This window comes from Sesamum indicum, linkage group LG6, assembly GCF_026168435.1.
Source record: "Sesamum indicum cultivar Baizhima isolate 11 linkage group LG6, ASM2616843v1, whole genome shotgun sequence".
Classification (NCBI taxonomy): domain Eukaryota; kingdom Viridiplantae; phylum Streptophyta; class Magnoliopsida; order Lamiales; family Pedaliaceae; genus Sesamum; species Sesamum indicum.
In genome coordinates this window covers 11,209,672-11,226,618 of record NC_142662.1, presented here as the reverse complement: position 1 = coordinate 11,226,618, position 16,947 = coordinate 11,209,672, and the positions used below count along the sequence as shown (strand labels likewise).

The following is a 16,947-nucleotide window of genomic DNA, read 5'->3' as shown; positions in this document are numbered from 1 at the left end:
GGGAACACATAGTTAGTACTGTAAGGCTTCGAGTCGATACAATAAAGGAAAAATACTATATCCCTCCTAGTTATGAAGTTTTAGTTCCTAGTTCTGCTGATCGCATGCATCGCCCCCCTCGAGGTTTTTGTTCATTTTCTTTGAATCATTTTGACGCGGGTTTGAGATTACCCCTCGCTCCGTATGTTTCACAAATCCTCAGGCGCCTTGAATTGTGCCCTATGCAACTCTCGCCTAATTCGATCCGCCACATAATTATCTTCGTCATCCTAATGAGGGTCTACCGATATGAACCCAGCTTTGATAATTTCTGGTCTTTGTACTCGTTCACTACCTCTGCTAGGTCGGCAGATAACGGTTTTTATTATTTATCCGCCCGCAAGGAGTGCAGATATTTGGCTCCTTTAACTTCGAATGTAGGCCCATGGAAGAAACGGTTCATCTTTGTTCGTCCTCCCCCAGGCCGGGAATGGCCTTTTTGTTGTGAATGGGTCTTAGAAAAATCGAGACCTGTAGTCGAAGGGGGGGGGGTTAGAAGGTGATCAGATTAGGAGCCTTTCCTCTAATCGGTATGACCCCAAGATGCTTTTGGTAGAAGAAGTTCTCAAGCTCGCACAACTTTCTCCTGCCCCTATCCCTATTGAGGGCTCCTTAGGTGATTAATCGACTATGTTTTTGTTTCCTTCTGTTTTATTAAGATCCGATGTTTTCTCAATCCACTGTTTTTTCTTTTCTCAGACGATATGGTAGGTCAATCTCGCCTTGCCCAGCGGATTCGAGCCAATCGGGCACGACCATCAGCTGGAGAGGCCGCACCCGTCCCTTCATCGGTGACCTCGCCTCATCCTGGTGACAGTTCTGTGGCTCCTCAAGGGAACCAGCCCCTTAGCCCCCCAATCGACATTGGAAGTGAGGATACCCGCTCCCATACTCGTCCGTTGAATCAACCGGTACCTGCTTCACCCGATCGATCACATACTGGTGAATCTGGTTCGGGCGGTCTGTTGCCCCGGAGGCGGAGGAGAGGTAAGAGCCCGGTGGGCCCCAGTACAAGGAGCCGCTCCCAATCCCTGGCTCTGGGTCACTCCGTGTCTGCAGCCCTTGATGATCGCAGAGGTAGGGAGATGTTCAATGATGTTTCCGGCTGCTGGAAGAAGGCTCGTGAGGATCTCCGTGCTCCAAACCACCTTATGCCTCCACCCGTCGAAGAAAGATTCGTTCCTAATTGGAATGTCTCTCCTAACAGTACTGTTCTTGGTTCACATTCCGGGCAAGTATCATGGGAACTATTCAATGCGTCATGTTTACCCCGTGACCAGGCGGCCCTGCTCCAGAGTCCTTTTACTCGACTGGAAGAACATGCTGCCCATTCGCTAGTTCAGGTAAGCATTCTCCGAATGAGTTTGTTTTTCTTTTGGATTATTTTTCCTAACGCGGTGGTGTCCAGGCTGCCAACCTCGTCCGGGGACTTTCTTTGAAGTGTGCCGGGTTTCGAAGGAATCAATTGGTCGCTGAACGCTCCAATAGTGAGATGCGACTCAAGGTCGAGGAGGCTACCGCACGAGCGGAGAGTTCGGAGGCCCAACGTGCTGTCCTGGAAGCCCGTATCAAAGAGTTGGAGGAAAAAATGGCTTCCGAGGTGTCCAAGGCTACTGAGTTGGGGAGAGAGGCCGGTTTTACAACTGGACATGCAGCTGGGAAGATTGATGGTCGAGCCGAGTTCTTGTGTTCCGACGAGTTCTCTGCTCGCATTCGAGAAGCTCGACTCTCGGGTGCTCGTGATTTCATCCGAGCTCCGTCCTTTGATACTGCTTTGGAAATTAGGGCTGCAGACTACCTGGTACAAGGTTTTGATAGATGCAAAGCTCAAGTTTCGACCCTGAAAGGTTTTGTACCTGATTTTGATCTCGCCAAGCTCGACCCTAGCCTCGATGGTGACATGCGCCCATTCCCCGAGGACCCTGCTGCTTCGCCCAAAGAAGACGAATTTGCTTCATTGCTAGATGACATTGAAAACATGTAGCTTTATTGTCCTGAACAATTCTGTTGATCGTTGATCTTTAGAGGTCAAAACGTAGTTTTTGTATAATCCCTGGTTTTGGGCATTATATCTTCTATAAATCCTTCAATTTTAAGTGCTCTCGTCACTGTAATCGCTTTTACTGACACGATCGTTTTAGAAAACCTTTTTCAGGTTTGTGTTTTGAGTGAACACTATCGCATTGATTGGTAGTGCCTTTTTCAGGTCTATATAAGAAAAAATGCGATCATATTATTCGATAGGGTTTAACGAGCCTTTTCCAGGCTAATGGAGATACAGCAACTAAACTTCGTACATTATTTGGCCTTTTCCAGGCACCTATGATCGCACTATTGACACAGCCTTTCTCAGGCTGGGTTACGCATAGAATTTTCTCAGGTTTCGTATGTTCCATGGTCGCTTGAGATGGCGTCCTTGAGAGTCTTGGAGTAGGTAAACACCCTTCCTCCGTATTTCGACCACCTTAAAGGGGCCCTCCCATTCAGGGTCCAGTTTTCCCACATGTTTAGAGACTTCAGCTTTTTTAAGGACCAGATCCCCCACTTGGAGCTCCCTGGGTCGAAGTTTTTTGTTGTACCTTCTCATCATTAAGCTTTTGTGATGGAGTATTTTAGCTAGGGTGGCATCCCTCTTTTCTTCTATCACCGTCAAATCGAACGCACGTGCTTGGTTGTTAGCCGCAGGGTCGTAACTTGCGATCCATTGGGTTTCCTCGCTGATTTCTGTAGGAAGAATAGCTTCAGAACTGTAAACTAAACAAAAGGGACTTTCACCTGTAGACGATCTCGGGGTCGTCCTGTATGCCCATAATGCCCCTGGTAGTTCTTCTTCCCACGATCCTTTTGAATTAATACGGGTCTTTAAGTGTTGGAGTATTGTCCTGTTGGTCACCTCTGTCTGCCCGTTCGACTGAGGGTGGCCCACCGATGTGAAGTTTTATTGAATTTTCAACTCCTTCAGCCAGCTCGCAATTTCTTTCCCTTGGAATTGTGTGCCGTTATCCGATATGATAGTTCTGGGGATCCCGAATCGACATATGATATTCTTCCAAATAAAATCGATCATCTCTTTTTCCGTTATTCTTTCCACTGCTTCGGCTTCCACCCACTTAAAGAAGTATTCGACTGCGAGTATGATAAATTTCTTTTGTGCCTTCGCTGGGGGGAAAGGTCCCATTATATCGATCCCCCACTGATCAAACGGGCAAGCGACCTGTAATGGTTCCATTGGTGTAGCCGGGGAATGTATCCGGGTGGAGAATCTCTGACAGCTTTCGCATCTTTGTACTAGTCTCTTCGCATCTTTTATTAGGGTAGGCCAGAAATACCCTTGACGTGCGACTTTTTGAGCTAACGACCTAGCACCCGAATGGTTGCCGCAACTCCCTTCGTGTATCTCTTTCAGTACGTATTCCGCTTGCTCGTGGTTCAAGCACTTCAACAGGGGTCCGTCCGCCGTTCTTTTGTATAGTTCGGATTCGATCATTGTGAATCTGGTGGCCTTTAACCTCAGATTCTTTGCATGCGAAGGATTTTTAGGAAGAATCCCCTCCTTGAGATAGAGCGTCAGCTCGTCTTTCCATGTACAAGGTTGATCTACCGTATATACATCGACCTCGGCGATCGCTGGTTTATCTTTCACCATCACTGTTATGCTGCGGTTCTTTATTCCCGACAATGAGGCTCCAAATTTAGAAAGTGAATCAGCTCTGTCGTTTTCTCCTCTTGGTATCTGTTGGACAGTGCATTTGTCAAAACACTCGATCAAAGACTTTGACTTCTTCAGGTACATTGACATTGTCTGCTCCTTTGCTTCGTAATTTCCCTCAATCTGCATTGCTACTAACTGCGAGTCAGTGTATACTTCTAAAATTCTTGCTCCTGCTGCATGGGCCAGCTCTAATCCTAAGATTAATGCCTCGTACTCGGCCTCATTGTTGGTGGCATGAAACGAGAGTCTGGCTGCGACCTCTATTTCAACCTCTCCAGGTCCTTGTATCAGGATCCCAGCCCCACCGTTGCTAGCATTCGACGATCCGTCTACGTGTAACATCCACGGCTCGACATCCAGAGTTGGTATGTTTGTCAGTTCCATTACAAAATCAGCAAGTACCTGTGCCCTCTCCGAGTTTCTGGCGTGGTACTCTATATCGTGTTCACCCAGTTCCACAGCCCACTTCACTAATCTCCCTGAGACCTCCGGTCGCGACAAAATGCTTTTGAGCGGCTGGTTCGTTAATACGATGATCTTGTGTGACTGGAAATACGGCCGTAACCTGCGAGCCGACATTACTAGTGCAAGAACGAACTTTTCAACTAAGCTGTACCTCATCTCCGCCCCCTACAGCATTTTGCTAACATAGTATACTGGGTTCTGGACTTTATTCTCCTCTCTCACCAGAACCGAACTCACAGCATGTTCTGACACGGCTAAGTATAGGTACAAAATGTCTCCAGGTCGGGGGTTTGCTAATAGTGGTGTCGTCCTCAAGTAATCCTTGAGTTGGTTAAAAGCATCCTCGCATTCTTTTGTCCATTGGAAATCCTCGGGCTTTCTTAAAACTTTAAAGAAGGGTAAATTCCTATCTGCTGATTTTGAAATAAATCGGTTAAGGGATGCGATCTTACCCGTTAACTTCTGTACGTCCTTTATCGAGGCTGGGGACTTTAGCTCGAGGATTGCTTTGATCTTCTCTGGATTGGCCTCTATTCACCGGCTGCTCACCATATATCCCAAGAACTTGCCCCCCACGACCCCGAATGTGCATTTTGTTGGATTGAGCTTCATTCCATAAGTTCGCATGACGGCAAAGCTTGCTTCGAGGTCATGCAAGTGTTTCTCCGAGTACCGGCTTTTAACTAACATATCGTCAACGTAGACCTCCATTGTTTTTCCAATTTGTTCTCTGAACATTCTGTTAACGAGCCTTTGATACGTAGCACCTGCGTTTTTCAGACCGAATGGCATTACGTTATAGCAAAATATACCTTGTTCAGTTACGAATGATGTCTTTGTGCGGTCCTCCTTAGCCATGCGGATCTGATGGTAACCCTGGTAGGCATCCATCATTGAAAACAACTCGTACCCCGCGGTCGCATCTACCAACTGATCGATCCTGGGCAATGGGAAAGGGTCTTTGGGGCACGCTCTGTTTAAGTCCGTAAAATCGGTGCACATCCTCCATTTCCCTGCAGCCTTTGGCACCACAACTACGTTCGACAACCAGTCCGTATAATGGACCTCTGAAACGTATCCTGCTTTTAACAGCTTATCCACTTCCTCCTTGATGATCCGATTTTTTTCGGACCCGAACGCTCTTTTTCTCTGTTGGATGGGCTGTGCCTTTGGGTCTAAATTCAACCGGTGGACAATAATTTCGGGACTAATACCTTTAAAATCGGAGGCACTCCAGGCGAACATATCAGCATTGCGACGTAAGAATGCGACCATCATCAGCTCGAAATTTTTTTCCATGCTTGCCCCAATCTTTGTTGTTTTGGATGGATCTCCTTGCACCAACTCGATCTCTTTGTGTTCATCCACCGGTTCTATTCTCTCCTCGTTCTGGATGAAAGTTTCATCCAGCTTCCTCTTTCTATCAGTCGCATCCTTCCTGACAGAGAGGTTGTAGCATCGTCTGGCTTCCCCTTGATCGCATGCGACCTCTCCAACTCCGGCATGTGTAGGGAATTTCATTTTTAAGTGATACGTGGATACAATGGCCCTGAAAATGTTCAAACCAGGTCTTCCCAAAATAACATTATAGGCAAATGGGGTGTTGACCACCAGGAATTTTACCTTGAGAGTTCTTCTTCTGGGTTCGTCTCCAAGGGAAACGGGCAATTCGATTGTCCCCAACGAATCCACTTCACTGCCTCCGAAGCCTACCAATGGCGAGCTCACAGCATCCAACCTGGCGTCTCCCAACCCCATTTTGATTAAAACTTCCTTCAAAATTATATCTGCAGAACTTTCGTTGTCAACCAATACTTTATGGACAGTGAAATTGGCTATGTCCATCTTAATCACCATGGGGTCATTGCCGTCACCGACCTTTCCCTTTATATCCTGAGCACCAAAGCTAATTTCTAATTCAGGGGATATATTCATTACCTGTCGGCTCATCAGAGTACTCGTTCTCCGCTCTGCTTTCTTCCTTGTTCTACTCGAGTATCCCATCTCGGATCCTCCTGCTATCATGTGTATGATGCCTTTCACAGGCGCGTTCTCCCGGGTAGTTTGCCCCGCAATGACCCCTCCTTCTTGCCTTAATGGGCTTCGGGATCTACTGTGTCGTCCTCTGCTTGGATAATCTTTGGATATTAAATTTTTGAAATATCCTTGACGGACTAACCGCTCGATCTCATCCTTAAGCTGGTAGCATTCCTCCGTGTCATGCCCTCTTTCACGGTGGAACCTACAGTATTTGCTCGAATGTTTCTTGGCAGGGGTAGCCCTCGTGGGTTTCGGCCATCTGAGTACATCCTTCCTTTCTACCATGAGCAGTGCCTTTGCCCTCGTGGTGTTGAGTGGGTGTATTTATTGTATTTCTGCGAATAGTGAGGTTTTTTATTTCGATCATGTCTTGATCGCTTATCATTCTTAACGTCGTATCCCCTATCTCTTCCATATTCGACCCTCCATTCGCCATCCTTCATGGCATTCATTTCTTCTTCGTCTATGTATTTCTGCGCCAGATTCATGAGTTGCTCCACATCAGATGGGGGGTCTCGAGCTAACGCGGAAGCAAATGCTCCCTTCTTCAACCCGTGGATTAGTATGCTGATCATCATATCTATTCGTAAGTCTGGTACCTCCAGCGTTTCGTTATTGAAACGTCCCATGAAGTTCTTTAAAGCCTCGTCGTTCCGCTGTCTTATGGTGAATAGATGTGTCGCTGATCGTTTCTGTTTCCTTTTACTGGCAAAATGGAAAGAGAACTTCTGTATGAGTTGCTCGTGAGATTCCACGCTTCCTGGTGGCATGTTTGTGAACCACTCCTGGGCTTTTCCTGTTAGAGTCGTGACAAATAGTTTAGCGTTTATGGGACCTGACTGCCCGTAGAGGTTCATCACCATATCGAATGCCGCTAGGTGTTCTGCGGGGTCTTTCATTCCGTCGTATTTCGGTAAGTCCGGCATTCTGAAGTTCGGAGCTACAGTCTCTGTCAGGATATGATTACAGAATGGTGAATTTCGGTGCTGGGATACTATCTCCCCCCTCTTCTTCAGTTCGTCAATCTGTTTTCCCAGCCTCTCGATCTGTTTCGATACATTGTCGACCTCCGCACGCGAGATCGCTGGTCCCCGGGCATGGCTCCTGTCTCGGCTACTCGATCCTACTTCTGAAGGCTGGTGCTTGCTTCTGTCCCTTCCATTGGCACCTGATGCTTTATCTTGTTCCTTCTCTCCGAATAGCCTTCTCCTTGCCCCTTCTCCTTCAGCTGGAATAGCGATCCTTCGCTCATACGCGACAATGGCCTTTCTCCCAGCTTCTTCCATTAATTGTTGTAATTCTGTTTTCGTAAGTTGAACTACGGGTTCGGCGGTTCCTATCGTGGTATCCAATCCTAGGATGTTCCTCCCTGATTCTCCTTCCATGCTCTCAGAATGAAAATGAGCGGACGGCGCCAATGAAAATGCGTAAGGGAGATTTAATCGAATTCACTTGGTGATCGAACTTTTGACCCGCGATCCGACCTCGTCCCCCGAAACGCGATTCCTGAGAACACAAAAGAAACGGTTAAGCCAGCTGGGTGTAGTCCCGGCTCTGGCTCCCCGACGCTCAAGTCAGTTCCTAGATCAAAGATATCCGTTGGTAGAGAACAGTATGCCTCTGATATTAAGTGAAAAACTTACCTCCTCAGACCTCCATTTGCTGTTCTTATATGTCTCCAAGAGATATTTTTGGTAAATGCCAATATCCGGGTTTGAGAGCTCAAGTTATGCCTAAAATCGTAGCCAACTACTGCTATGGCAGCCGTAAATCTCTCCATTTGAGCATTGTGTGGGATCCTGGAATCTTTCCATAGAGGTTCCTTAATTAGTGTGAGGGGTATATTCGTCCGAAGATAAAAACCCCCTCATCATATATATATATATATATATTTATATATGTTTTGTTTATACTTACCTATAATGCATACAAATAATGGTTCATGGTTTTAACATATATATAAGTAGCATATGTTTTGAAAGTTTAAATATTTTAAAATATGAGATCAAATTTTATAAAAAGAATTGTAATCTTTCAATAATATCTCGTATTATAGAGTTATGATAGTATTAGTTTTTAAAATATACTTTTAAATTTTTAAAAGGTTTAAATTGGTTTTAGCGAGTCTAATTAACCCTCTAGGTTTAAGAATTTTTTGATAGATGGGGTCCCGAGTTTTGGCAAATCTAACTTGTTGACATTCTTAATCTGGCTCTCGCTTTCTTAAAACAGAAGCTCATACTCCAATGTCAAGATATTACATTGTGCTTTCTTTTTAAAGTTAAGAGGGTGCTATTTTTTTTTATTTTATCAAAAAAATATGTTTTTTTTTCCTATTATTATTATTATAAGGAGGGCTATTGCATTAAAAAATACATAATAGTTTGTTTAAAGATCAGTTGACGAGGATGGCATTTTTTGTGGTTATCATATCGACCAAATTTTCCATTTTTTTCTTTATATGATAGTTGTTTTCAGGATAATTACATAAAAATCTCTTAAATTTAAACATAATTTTATAATATTGCTTTATAGCATACTTAAACCTTAAATGAGTAAGTTAATGGATTAGGATTTTTATTTTATTTAGAAAAATATTTTATACGCATTATGTATATGTATTCAATAGAGTAGAAAATACAATATTTTTCTTTAAAAAAAATCCAATTCGATAAGTTACCAATTTTTCTATTTTCTACATCACTACTTAGTACTCTGTACCAAGGCACGAGTAGATTATATTGTTACACAAATTAAAAATTAAAAAAGTCATAAATAGTTCAAACTTTAAATATAAAAATGAGGATTTCACAGAGTTTTCCATCGTTTCCATGATGGTTATTAGAATAAATACCTGGTAGTATTCTAAACGCTAGTGTGTATGGCACACTCAAATGGGTATGCATAATTAAATCAAAATTTAAAAAGTAATTTTATTTTTTACAATAAATTTTAATTGAAGAAATTTAAAATATTTAAATTTAAAAAAAAAGTTATAAAGAATTAGTGGAATCTGAAAAGTGTGAGCAATATGGGGGTTTATAAGAATGGTTTGGGGTGCAAATGAGTGGGAGCATACCAAAAGCGTGAGATACCAAAATGATGCTCTCACTTAATAATAAGGTATAGATATTCATATATTAAAAATGTAGTAATTGGCGCAACAATAAATATGTGTTGATTGGTAGTGCTTATTTATTATATTTATTTTCAAAATATTTTTCACTTTTGTACTTTTTAATTGTGAACAAAGATATAGAGAAAAAGATATTGATCATAGATAATACTGTTATAATTTGTTTAATAATACATATAAAGTATATTTTGACATATTTTGCTATTTTTGATTCTCAATAGTCTTAATTCACCACTTTATGAAATTTGTTTAGTTTTTCTGATATATTACATAAAAACTTCTTTCAAAATATTTAAGAAAAAAAATAAATAGTCGTCGAATATTATTACGCTTTGCTGAATTAGTGACCCAAAAAACTGCTACTTCAATTAATTATAACTATAAATATCAAACAGTGTGCGAAATTGTTGATTATAATATAATTATTTATGAGAGAATTAATTTTAAAATAATTGATTATAATATATGATTTGTTTATGATCATCGTTGTACATTCAAAAATTTGGACACACGGTTTGGCTCCTCGTTTATATAATTAATTATAATATAATTGATTATGAGAGAATTAATTATAAAATAACTTATTTCAGAAAGATATAATGTTTGGATTCATAATTACTTATACAAAGACAAATTTTAGTTAATTTTCAATACTAATATTTTGTAACGTCAATTAAAAAAAATTACTTCATGGGTAAGATGATATAGTTAGATACAAAATAATTACAGTGAAATTAGAAGCCAAAAACTATAAATTTTATTAAAATGTGATAGTGAGGGAATTGAATCTCAAAAGTCATTATTAGAAAATGGCCAAACTGAAAAAAAGTTGCATTTCTAAAACTCAATTTTGGTCTATTTAATCTTAGGGTCAAATGAACACTTAAAATATAAAATTTTCAATAATTTATAATAGAAGTTGCAATATTTCTCTACACCTAAATGATAAAGAACGTTAGGCTGAAGGACCAAAAAATAAATTAAGAAAACTATAAGGATAGTTTTGGTAAGTATAAGAATACCCATTCCTTTAGGGTTTGTATTTTGTAAAAACCCTCAAACTATTGTTCAAGGAAAACCCTCAATCATGATGCCTAACGAGGAAGGAGGAGAAATACCATGCAAAATTGATGTTGAATATGAGTGGCTACCTCCTAAATGTACAAGTTGTATGACGTTAGGCCAAAAGGCAAAGGTTTGTGTGTTCACCAAGCCATCCAACCCATCTAAACCACCAGTCTTTGTCTATGTTCCTAAAACGGTACCTGCAAGATCACGACCCATGCAGCCGACTCAAGGGGTGGATAACCAGAGAAAGGGACGAGAGCCTCCTCGTAGGTGATAACGGTAGAAAATGTTGAAAGGACGAAATTACCCTCCACTAAGGGTAGCATGGTAAAATCAACAAGAGAACATGGGGATCAGTTTAAAAAGAGGAAGAAAGATCCTGACCCTAAGATTTTGCCAAATATCAAGGAGCCATATCAACCTTGCAATAGGGTTGGCTTAATTATAGCCAATCTACTTGATCTAAATATAAACCTGAGTGCATTTAGCATATACTTTCAGACGGTTCTATATATATATGAGGGATAAGGGCAAAAAGAGGTAACGTGGTTTTTCACTAAGAAAATTCATCTCTAAACAAACTCCCTCACTGAAACTAACTTGAGCGTCGGAGTGTCCTCGTCGGGGATAAACCCTACTAGTCTCACCTTTCTGTGCTGCAGGTTACGGATCCACTCGGAAGGCCTCTGGAGATCACAGTGCGAGATCGTTTTTCGAGAAAGATCAGTTTGGCGCCGTCTGTTGGAAAGTTAGAGAGCATGGAAGGAAATATAGGGATGAACGCTCAAAGGACAGATGCAAACTTAGGGAGTACAGCTGACCCGGACCGAACTCCAACAAATGATGGAGGAGGGTGGTCGTAACGCCATCGTGGCATATGAGCGGAGAACCACGACACCCCTCAATAGAGAGGCCACAAAAAGAAGATTATTCATGGATAGAGAGCATGACAAAACTTCTGAAGACATGAGCAAACGAAACGCTAATAAGGGACATCGGGCACCGTCTGAGGTCGGATCAAGTAGCAGAGACAAGAGCCACCTCAGAGGGCCTGCCATTTCCAAAGCAGAAGTAGAAGGCATATCCAAACAAATTGCAATCCTGGGGAAACAGATAGACGAACTTAAGAGATGAGGGGAATTAGTATCACAGCACAGGAACTCTCCTTTTAGCAACCAAATCCTGACAGAAATCGTGAATCCCAACTTCAGGATGCCCGACTTGCCAAAATATGATGGAAGCAAAGACCCCCAGGAGCATCTTCCCGCCTTCGATCTGGTAATGAACCTTTACGGGCAATCTGGCCCTATTACTGCTAAATTGTTTGTTACTACCCTAACAGGTAAGGCACAAGAATGGTTCACCAATCTTCCACCCGGCTGTATCGAGACCCATGAACAATTAGCCCAAAAATTTATGTTTCACTTCGCAAGCAAGAAGAAGCAGAAACGATCAGCGATGCATTTGTTTACTATCAGACAGCACGACGCTAAGACTCTAAAAACCTTCATGGGAAGATTCAATAACGAGACCCTGGAGGTGGAGGACCTAAGAATCGATATGATGGTCAGTATACTGATCTACGGGTTAAAGAAGGGGCCATTCGCATCAGCCTTGGCCAGGGACCCTCTAGTGGACGTCGAACAGCTAATGAGTCTCGCCCAAAAATATATAAATGAAGAGGAGATGAATGCGATGAAGGACGGAGAGTGGAAGATGAGCTCGGATCGAGGTAGAGATCATAGGCGCCCTCTTCATGTGGAAGATCGGAGGCAAAAATAGGACAGAAGTAAGGAGCCAGCATATCAACATAGGTTCAGCAATTATACCCTATTGAACATGACCAGAGCAAAGGCCCTGATGATGGTGGAGAAGACTGACGCTTTGAAGTGGCCCAAGCACACAAGGTACACCCCGGCCAAAAAGTACTCCAGTAAGTATTGCCGCTTCCACCGAGAGAAGGGACATGACACGGAAGAATGCTACCAACTCAAGGACGAGATAGAACGCCTAGTACGGAAAGGATATTTCAAAGATCAGATTGCAAGGGAACCGCATGATGGGAATAACCGGAGTAGATCTAGAAGCCGAGAAAGGAAACAGGTTAGAGGGAATGAAGATGTTAGAAACCCGAAAGCTAGGGAAAATGCCCCGACCAAAGGTGTGATACACACAATCGCTGGTGGCTCAAAACCCGGACAATCCAAGAGATCGAGAAAGAGGTTAGATAGAGGATACTGGCATACAACGGAGAAGCAAGTCATGAGTATCACACTAGATATAGAGATAAGTTTCAATTCACAGGACGCCAAGAACAGATTCAGGACAGATAACGACCCTATGGTCATCAAGATGGATATTGCCAATTTCTCGGTCCATAAGGTATTGGTGGATAACGGCAGTTCGGTAGATATCATTCTGATGGAAGTTTCAAACAAGATGGGCCTTGATAACGCTAAACTAGCACCGGTCGCAGCCCCTCTGGTCTGATTTGGAGGTAGCGAAGTACAATCGCTGGGTACGATCAACCTACCAGTGTCTATAGGTGAGGAGCCGAGGAGAAGAACGTTGATGGTAAAATTTCTAGTAGTCAGTACCCCCTTTGCTTATAATGTTATACTAGGTAGGCCAGGACTTAACTCTTTCAAGGCCATAGTATCTACCTACCATGGCAAAATGAAGTTCCCAACACCCAACGGAGTAGGAGAAGTGTCATGCGACCAAATAGAGGCAAGGAGGTGCTATAATTTGTCCCTGAAAAAGGGCAACATCGAAGAGAAAAGAAGGAAATTAGATATTCCAGACGAGGAACAAGGCAATCAGAAGACGAAAAGGATCGAGTCAATTGACGAGCATAAGGAAGTGGGGATAGTAGATGGAGATCCGACCAAAATAACTAAAATTGGATCTAGATTGACAAAGGAAATGGAGACTTTGATCATCGCTTTCCTCCAGAATAACTCGGATGTATTCGCATGGGATCGATCGGATTTTAGAGGAATAAGCCCAGAAGTAATCGTCCATCGTTTGAACGCCGATCCAGCAGCGCGACCTGTCCAGCAGAAAAAGAGATCTTTTGGCGTAGAAAAGAACACAATTATTAAGGAAGAGGTCGAAAAATTGTTGGCTGCGGGATATATCTCGGAGGTCCATTGTACCGACTGGTTATCGAACGTGGTGGTCGTACCAAAAACATCAGGAAAGTGGAGGATGTGTACTGACTTCACCAATCTGAGTAAGGCGTGTCCCAAAGACCCATACCCACTCCCAAGAATTGATGCACTTGTAGATTCGACTGCTGGATTTAAACTCTTCTCCATGATGGACGCCTACCAAGGTTACCATCAAATTAGCATGGCAGCTGAAGATCGGGACAAGACATCATTTATAACCAATGAAGGTATCTATTGTTATAAAGTTATGCTTTTTGGGCTTAAAAATGCAGAGCAACATACCAAAGGCTGGTGAATAAAATGTTCGAGGACCAGATCAGGAGGATAATGGAGATGTTGTGGATGATATGCTCGTAAAGAGCGAACGACCAGAGGACCATCTAGCCCACCTGGAGATCGCCTTTAATATCATGCGAGCTTATGGAATGAAGCTCAACCCGAGCAAATGCACATTCGGAGTGTGAGGCGGCAAATTACTGGGCTATATGGTCAGCAGCCGGGGCATAGAAGCAAATCGAAAAAAGATCGAAGCTATATTGCAGCTGAAATCCCCTTCGTCAGTAAAAGAGGTCCAGAAGCTAACCGGTAAGATCGCGTCCCTTAATCGCTTTATTTCTAGATCTTTCGATAGAAATTTGCAATTTTCTAAAGTCCTTAGAAAACCAAAGGATTTTAGATGGACTAACGAATGCGAGCTAGCATTCAAAGAATTAAAAAATTATCTTAAATCCCCACCCTTATTAGCCAATCCGAAAGTGGGGGACGTATTGTACTTATACCTGGCAGTGTCTGAGAATGCGGTCAGTTCGGTATTGATAAGAGAAGAAAAAAGGGTACATAATCCAGTGTATTACGTCAGTAAAATATTGCAAGGGGCAGAGAGGAGATACACTATGATTGAAAAGCTAGTCTTGGCATTAGTAATAACAGCTAGGAGGCTCCGACCATATTTCCAGTCGCACCAAGTGGTCGTGCTTATAGACCAACCCTTGAAAATCATACTGTCTCGACCTAAAGTTTTTGGGAGATTAGTAAAATGGGCAATCGAGTTGGGGGAGTATGACATCGATTATCAAGCAAGGACAGCGAAGAAGGGCTAAATATTGGCAGACTTTATGATAGAACTGACCGAAGACCCAACCCAGAAACTCGATACTTGGATGTTACATGTAGATGGGTCATCTAATGCTCACAACGGAGGTGCGGGAATTCTGATCCAAGGACCAGGAGTAGAGATAGAGGTCGCTGCCCGACTCTCATTTCCAACAACGAACAACGAGGCAGAGTATGAGGCCCTGATTTTGAGTTAGACTTGGCCTACGAAGCAGGAGCAAAGGTATTAGAAGTCTATACCGACTCACAGCTCATAGCAATGCAGATAGAAGGAAGTTACGAAACAAAGGAGAAGACCATGGCGCTATACCATAGAAGAGCTAAGATGTTGATGCAGCAGTTCGATAAGTGTTCGATCCAGCAGATACCGAGGTGCGAAAATGACCAAGCCGATTCAGTGTCAAAATTTGGGGCCCTTCTCACTAGGATCAAGGATCGAAAGGTAAAGGTATTAATAAAGGAGCAACCAGCAACAAACAAAGTAGTCGAGATAAATACGGTCGAGTCAACATGCCCATGGATAGAAGAACTTGCAAAGTACCTCAGAGATGGCATCTTGCCAAACGATCAAGCACGAGCTAGAAAGTTGAAATTCAGGGCTCCCAAGTTCACCTTAGTTGGGTCGCAGCTGTATAAAAGATCGATTGAAGGGCCACTCCTTAAATGCCTGGATGACAATCAAGCTAAGTATGTTAAGTCGGAGGTCCACGAAGGAAGCTGCGGCAATCATTTCGGAGCAAGGTCGCTGGCGCAGAAACTAACCAGATAGGGATATTTCTGGCCGACCATGCTAAACGACGCAAAAGAGCTTGTTCAAAATGTGAAAATTGCCAGAAACACGCCTCGCAAATACATGTACCAGCAACGCCCCTCCAACCAATCAAAATCACATGCCCATTCGACCAATGGGGAATTGATATCTTGGGTCCTTTTCCTCCCGCTAAGGCACAAAAAAGGTTTATTGTGGTCGCTGTCGAATACTTCTCCAAGTGGGTGGAAGCAGAAGCGCAGCCAAAATAAGGGAAAAAACAATGATCGATTTCATCTAGAAGCACATAATTTGCAGATTCGGATTAGCAAGAGTATTGGTATCAGATAACGGGACTCAATTCCAAGCGAAACGAATTGCTGCTTGGTTAAAAGAGTTAAAAATACAACAAAATTTCACTTCGGTCGGCCACCCTCAAGCAAACGGGCAGACAGAAGTAACAAATAGGACCATTCTACAGCACTTAAAAGCTATAATCCCATCTAAAGGAGCATGGGACGAAGAATTACCAGGAGTGTTATGGGCTTACCGAACAACCCCACGTTCTTCTACAGGTGAGACACCTTTTTGTTTAGTATATGGTTCTGAAGCTATAATTCCTGCAGAGATAGGCGAAGAAACGCTGAGGATCACAAATTACAATCCGAGCACCAACAACGAGGCCAGATCTTTCGATCTCATTACGATTGAAGAAGCAAGGGAGAGAGCATATGCCAAGATGCTTCACCACAAGGGGCTAATGCTGAGGAACTACAACAAAAGAGTGCATCCACGCGAGTTTCAAATAGGAGACCTCGTTCTTAAAAAAGTCGAAGTCTCGAAGCATGTGGAGAAGCTAGACCCCACTTGGGAAGGGCCATATAAAGTGGTCGAAATAAAGAGGTCAGGAGCGTACACACTCCAAGATGCGAACGGAAGAGAACTCCCACGCACATGGAACATTGGAAACCTTAGGAAATTTTACGTTTAAATGTACGCTTGGAAAAGGCTTAATAAAAACGATCTGGAAAAGATCACTCATGTATGACTGAAAAAGTCTTAATAAACACGATCTGTAAAAGATCTCAATAAAAACGATCTGCTAAAGATCACTTGCATACATGCAAACGACCAAATATTAATGACCTGAGAAAGATCACATTAAGAAAGTTCCATTTGTATTCGATAAATGCAATGAAGAGAAATCACATTAGCAGATCGCAAGAAAAACGATCTGAGAAAGATGGTTCAAACAAAAACTAAAGTATTCGAATAAACGATCGAGGTACAACCGATCAGCAGACTTAACTATCCTCTAACTCATCCAAAAGCACGACAAACTCGTCATCTTTGGCAGGCGGGGCATCTTCCTCGGGAAACGGTTGCATGTTTCCATCTAGTCCAGGGTCCAATTTGGATATTTCAAATTCAGGAGCGAACCCTCCCAAAGTAG

The 16,947-nt window shown here is 42.8% G+C and overlaps 3 protein-coding genes across 3 annotated transcripts; 2 read left to right on the top strand and 1 right to left on the bottom strand.

Moving 5' to 3' along the window:
* Positions 1-2,977: 2,977 nt before the first annotated feature.
* LOC148787757 (uncharacterized) lies at positions 2,978-7,641 on the bottom strand. Its single transcript, XM_088881357.1, has 4 exons — positions 6,551-7,641; positions 5,029-6,458; positions 4,766-4,983; positions 2,978-4,381 (listed from the first exon to the last, which is right to left on the bottom strand). Exons 1-4 carry the CDS (start codon positions 7,639-7,641, stop codon positions 2,978-2,980), a joined length of 4,143 nt encoding a protein of 1,380 aa, XP_088737483.1.
* A 4,658-nt stretch (positions 7,642-12,299) lies between these two features.
* On the top strand, positions 12,300-12,950 carry LOC148787756 (uncharacterized). The gene has a single exon (XM_088881356.1). The coding sequence runs from the start codon at positions 12,300-12,302 to the stop codon at positions 12,948-12,950; it is 651 nt and encodes a 216-aa protein (XP_088737482.1).
* Positions 12,951-14,118: 1,168 nt separating this feature from the next.
* LOC148787755 (uncharacterized) lies at positions 14,119-16,485 on the top strand. The gene is made up of 3 exons (XM_088881355.1): positions 14,119-14,218; positions 14,962-15,487; positions 15,813-16,485. Exons 1-3 carry the CDS (start codon positions 14,119-14,121, stop codon positions 16,483-16,485), a joined length of 1,299 nt encoding a protein of 432 aa, XP_088737481.1.
* The last annotated feature ends 462 nt before the right edge of the window (positions 16,486-16,947 follow it).

Bases quoted from the DNA above. Each gene is read 5' to 3' on its own strand.
- LOC148787755 (XM_088881355.1), top strand. From the start codon at position 14,119: ATGGTCAGCAGCCGGGGCATAGAAGCAAATCGAAAAAAGATCGAAGCT. The intron at 14,219-14,961 runs GTAAGATCGCGT...CCTACGAAGCAG, and splicing joins AGAGGTCCAGAAGCTAACCG to GAGCAAAGGTATTAGAAGTC. The intron at 15,488-15,812 runs GTCGCTGGCGCA...CATAATTTGCAG, and splicing joins GGCAATCATTTCGGAGCAAG to ATTCGGATTAGCAAGAGTAT.
- LOC148787756 (XM_088881356.1), top strand. From the start codon at position 12,300: ATGACCAGAGCAAAGGCCCTGATGATGGTGGAGAAGACTGACGCTTTG.
- LOC148787757 (XM_088881357.1), bottom strand. From the start codon at position 7,641: ATGGAAGGAGAATCAGGGAGGAACATCCTAGGATTGGATACCACGATA. The intron at 6,459-6,550 runs GCACTGCTCATG...CAAATACTGTAG, and splicing joins TCAACACCACGAGGGCAAAG to GTTCCACCGTGAAAGAGGGC. The intron at 4,984-5,028 runs GTATATTTTGCT...TGAAAAACGCAG, and splicing joins ATCATTCGTAACTGAACAAG to GTGCTACGTATCAAAGGCTC.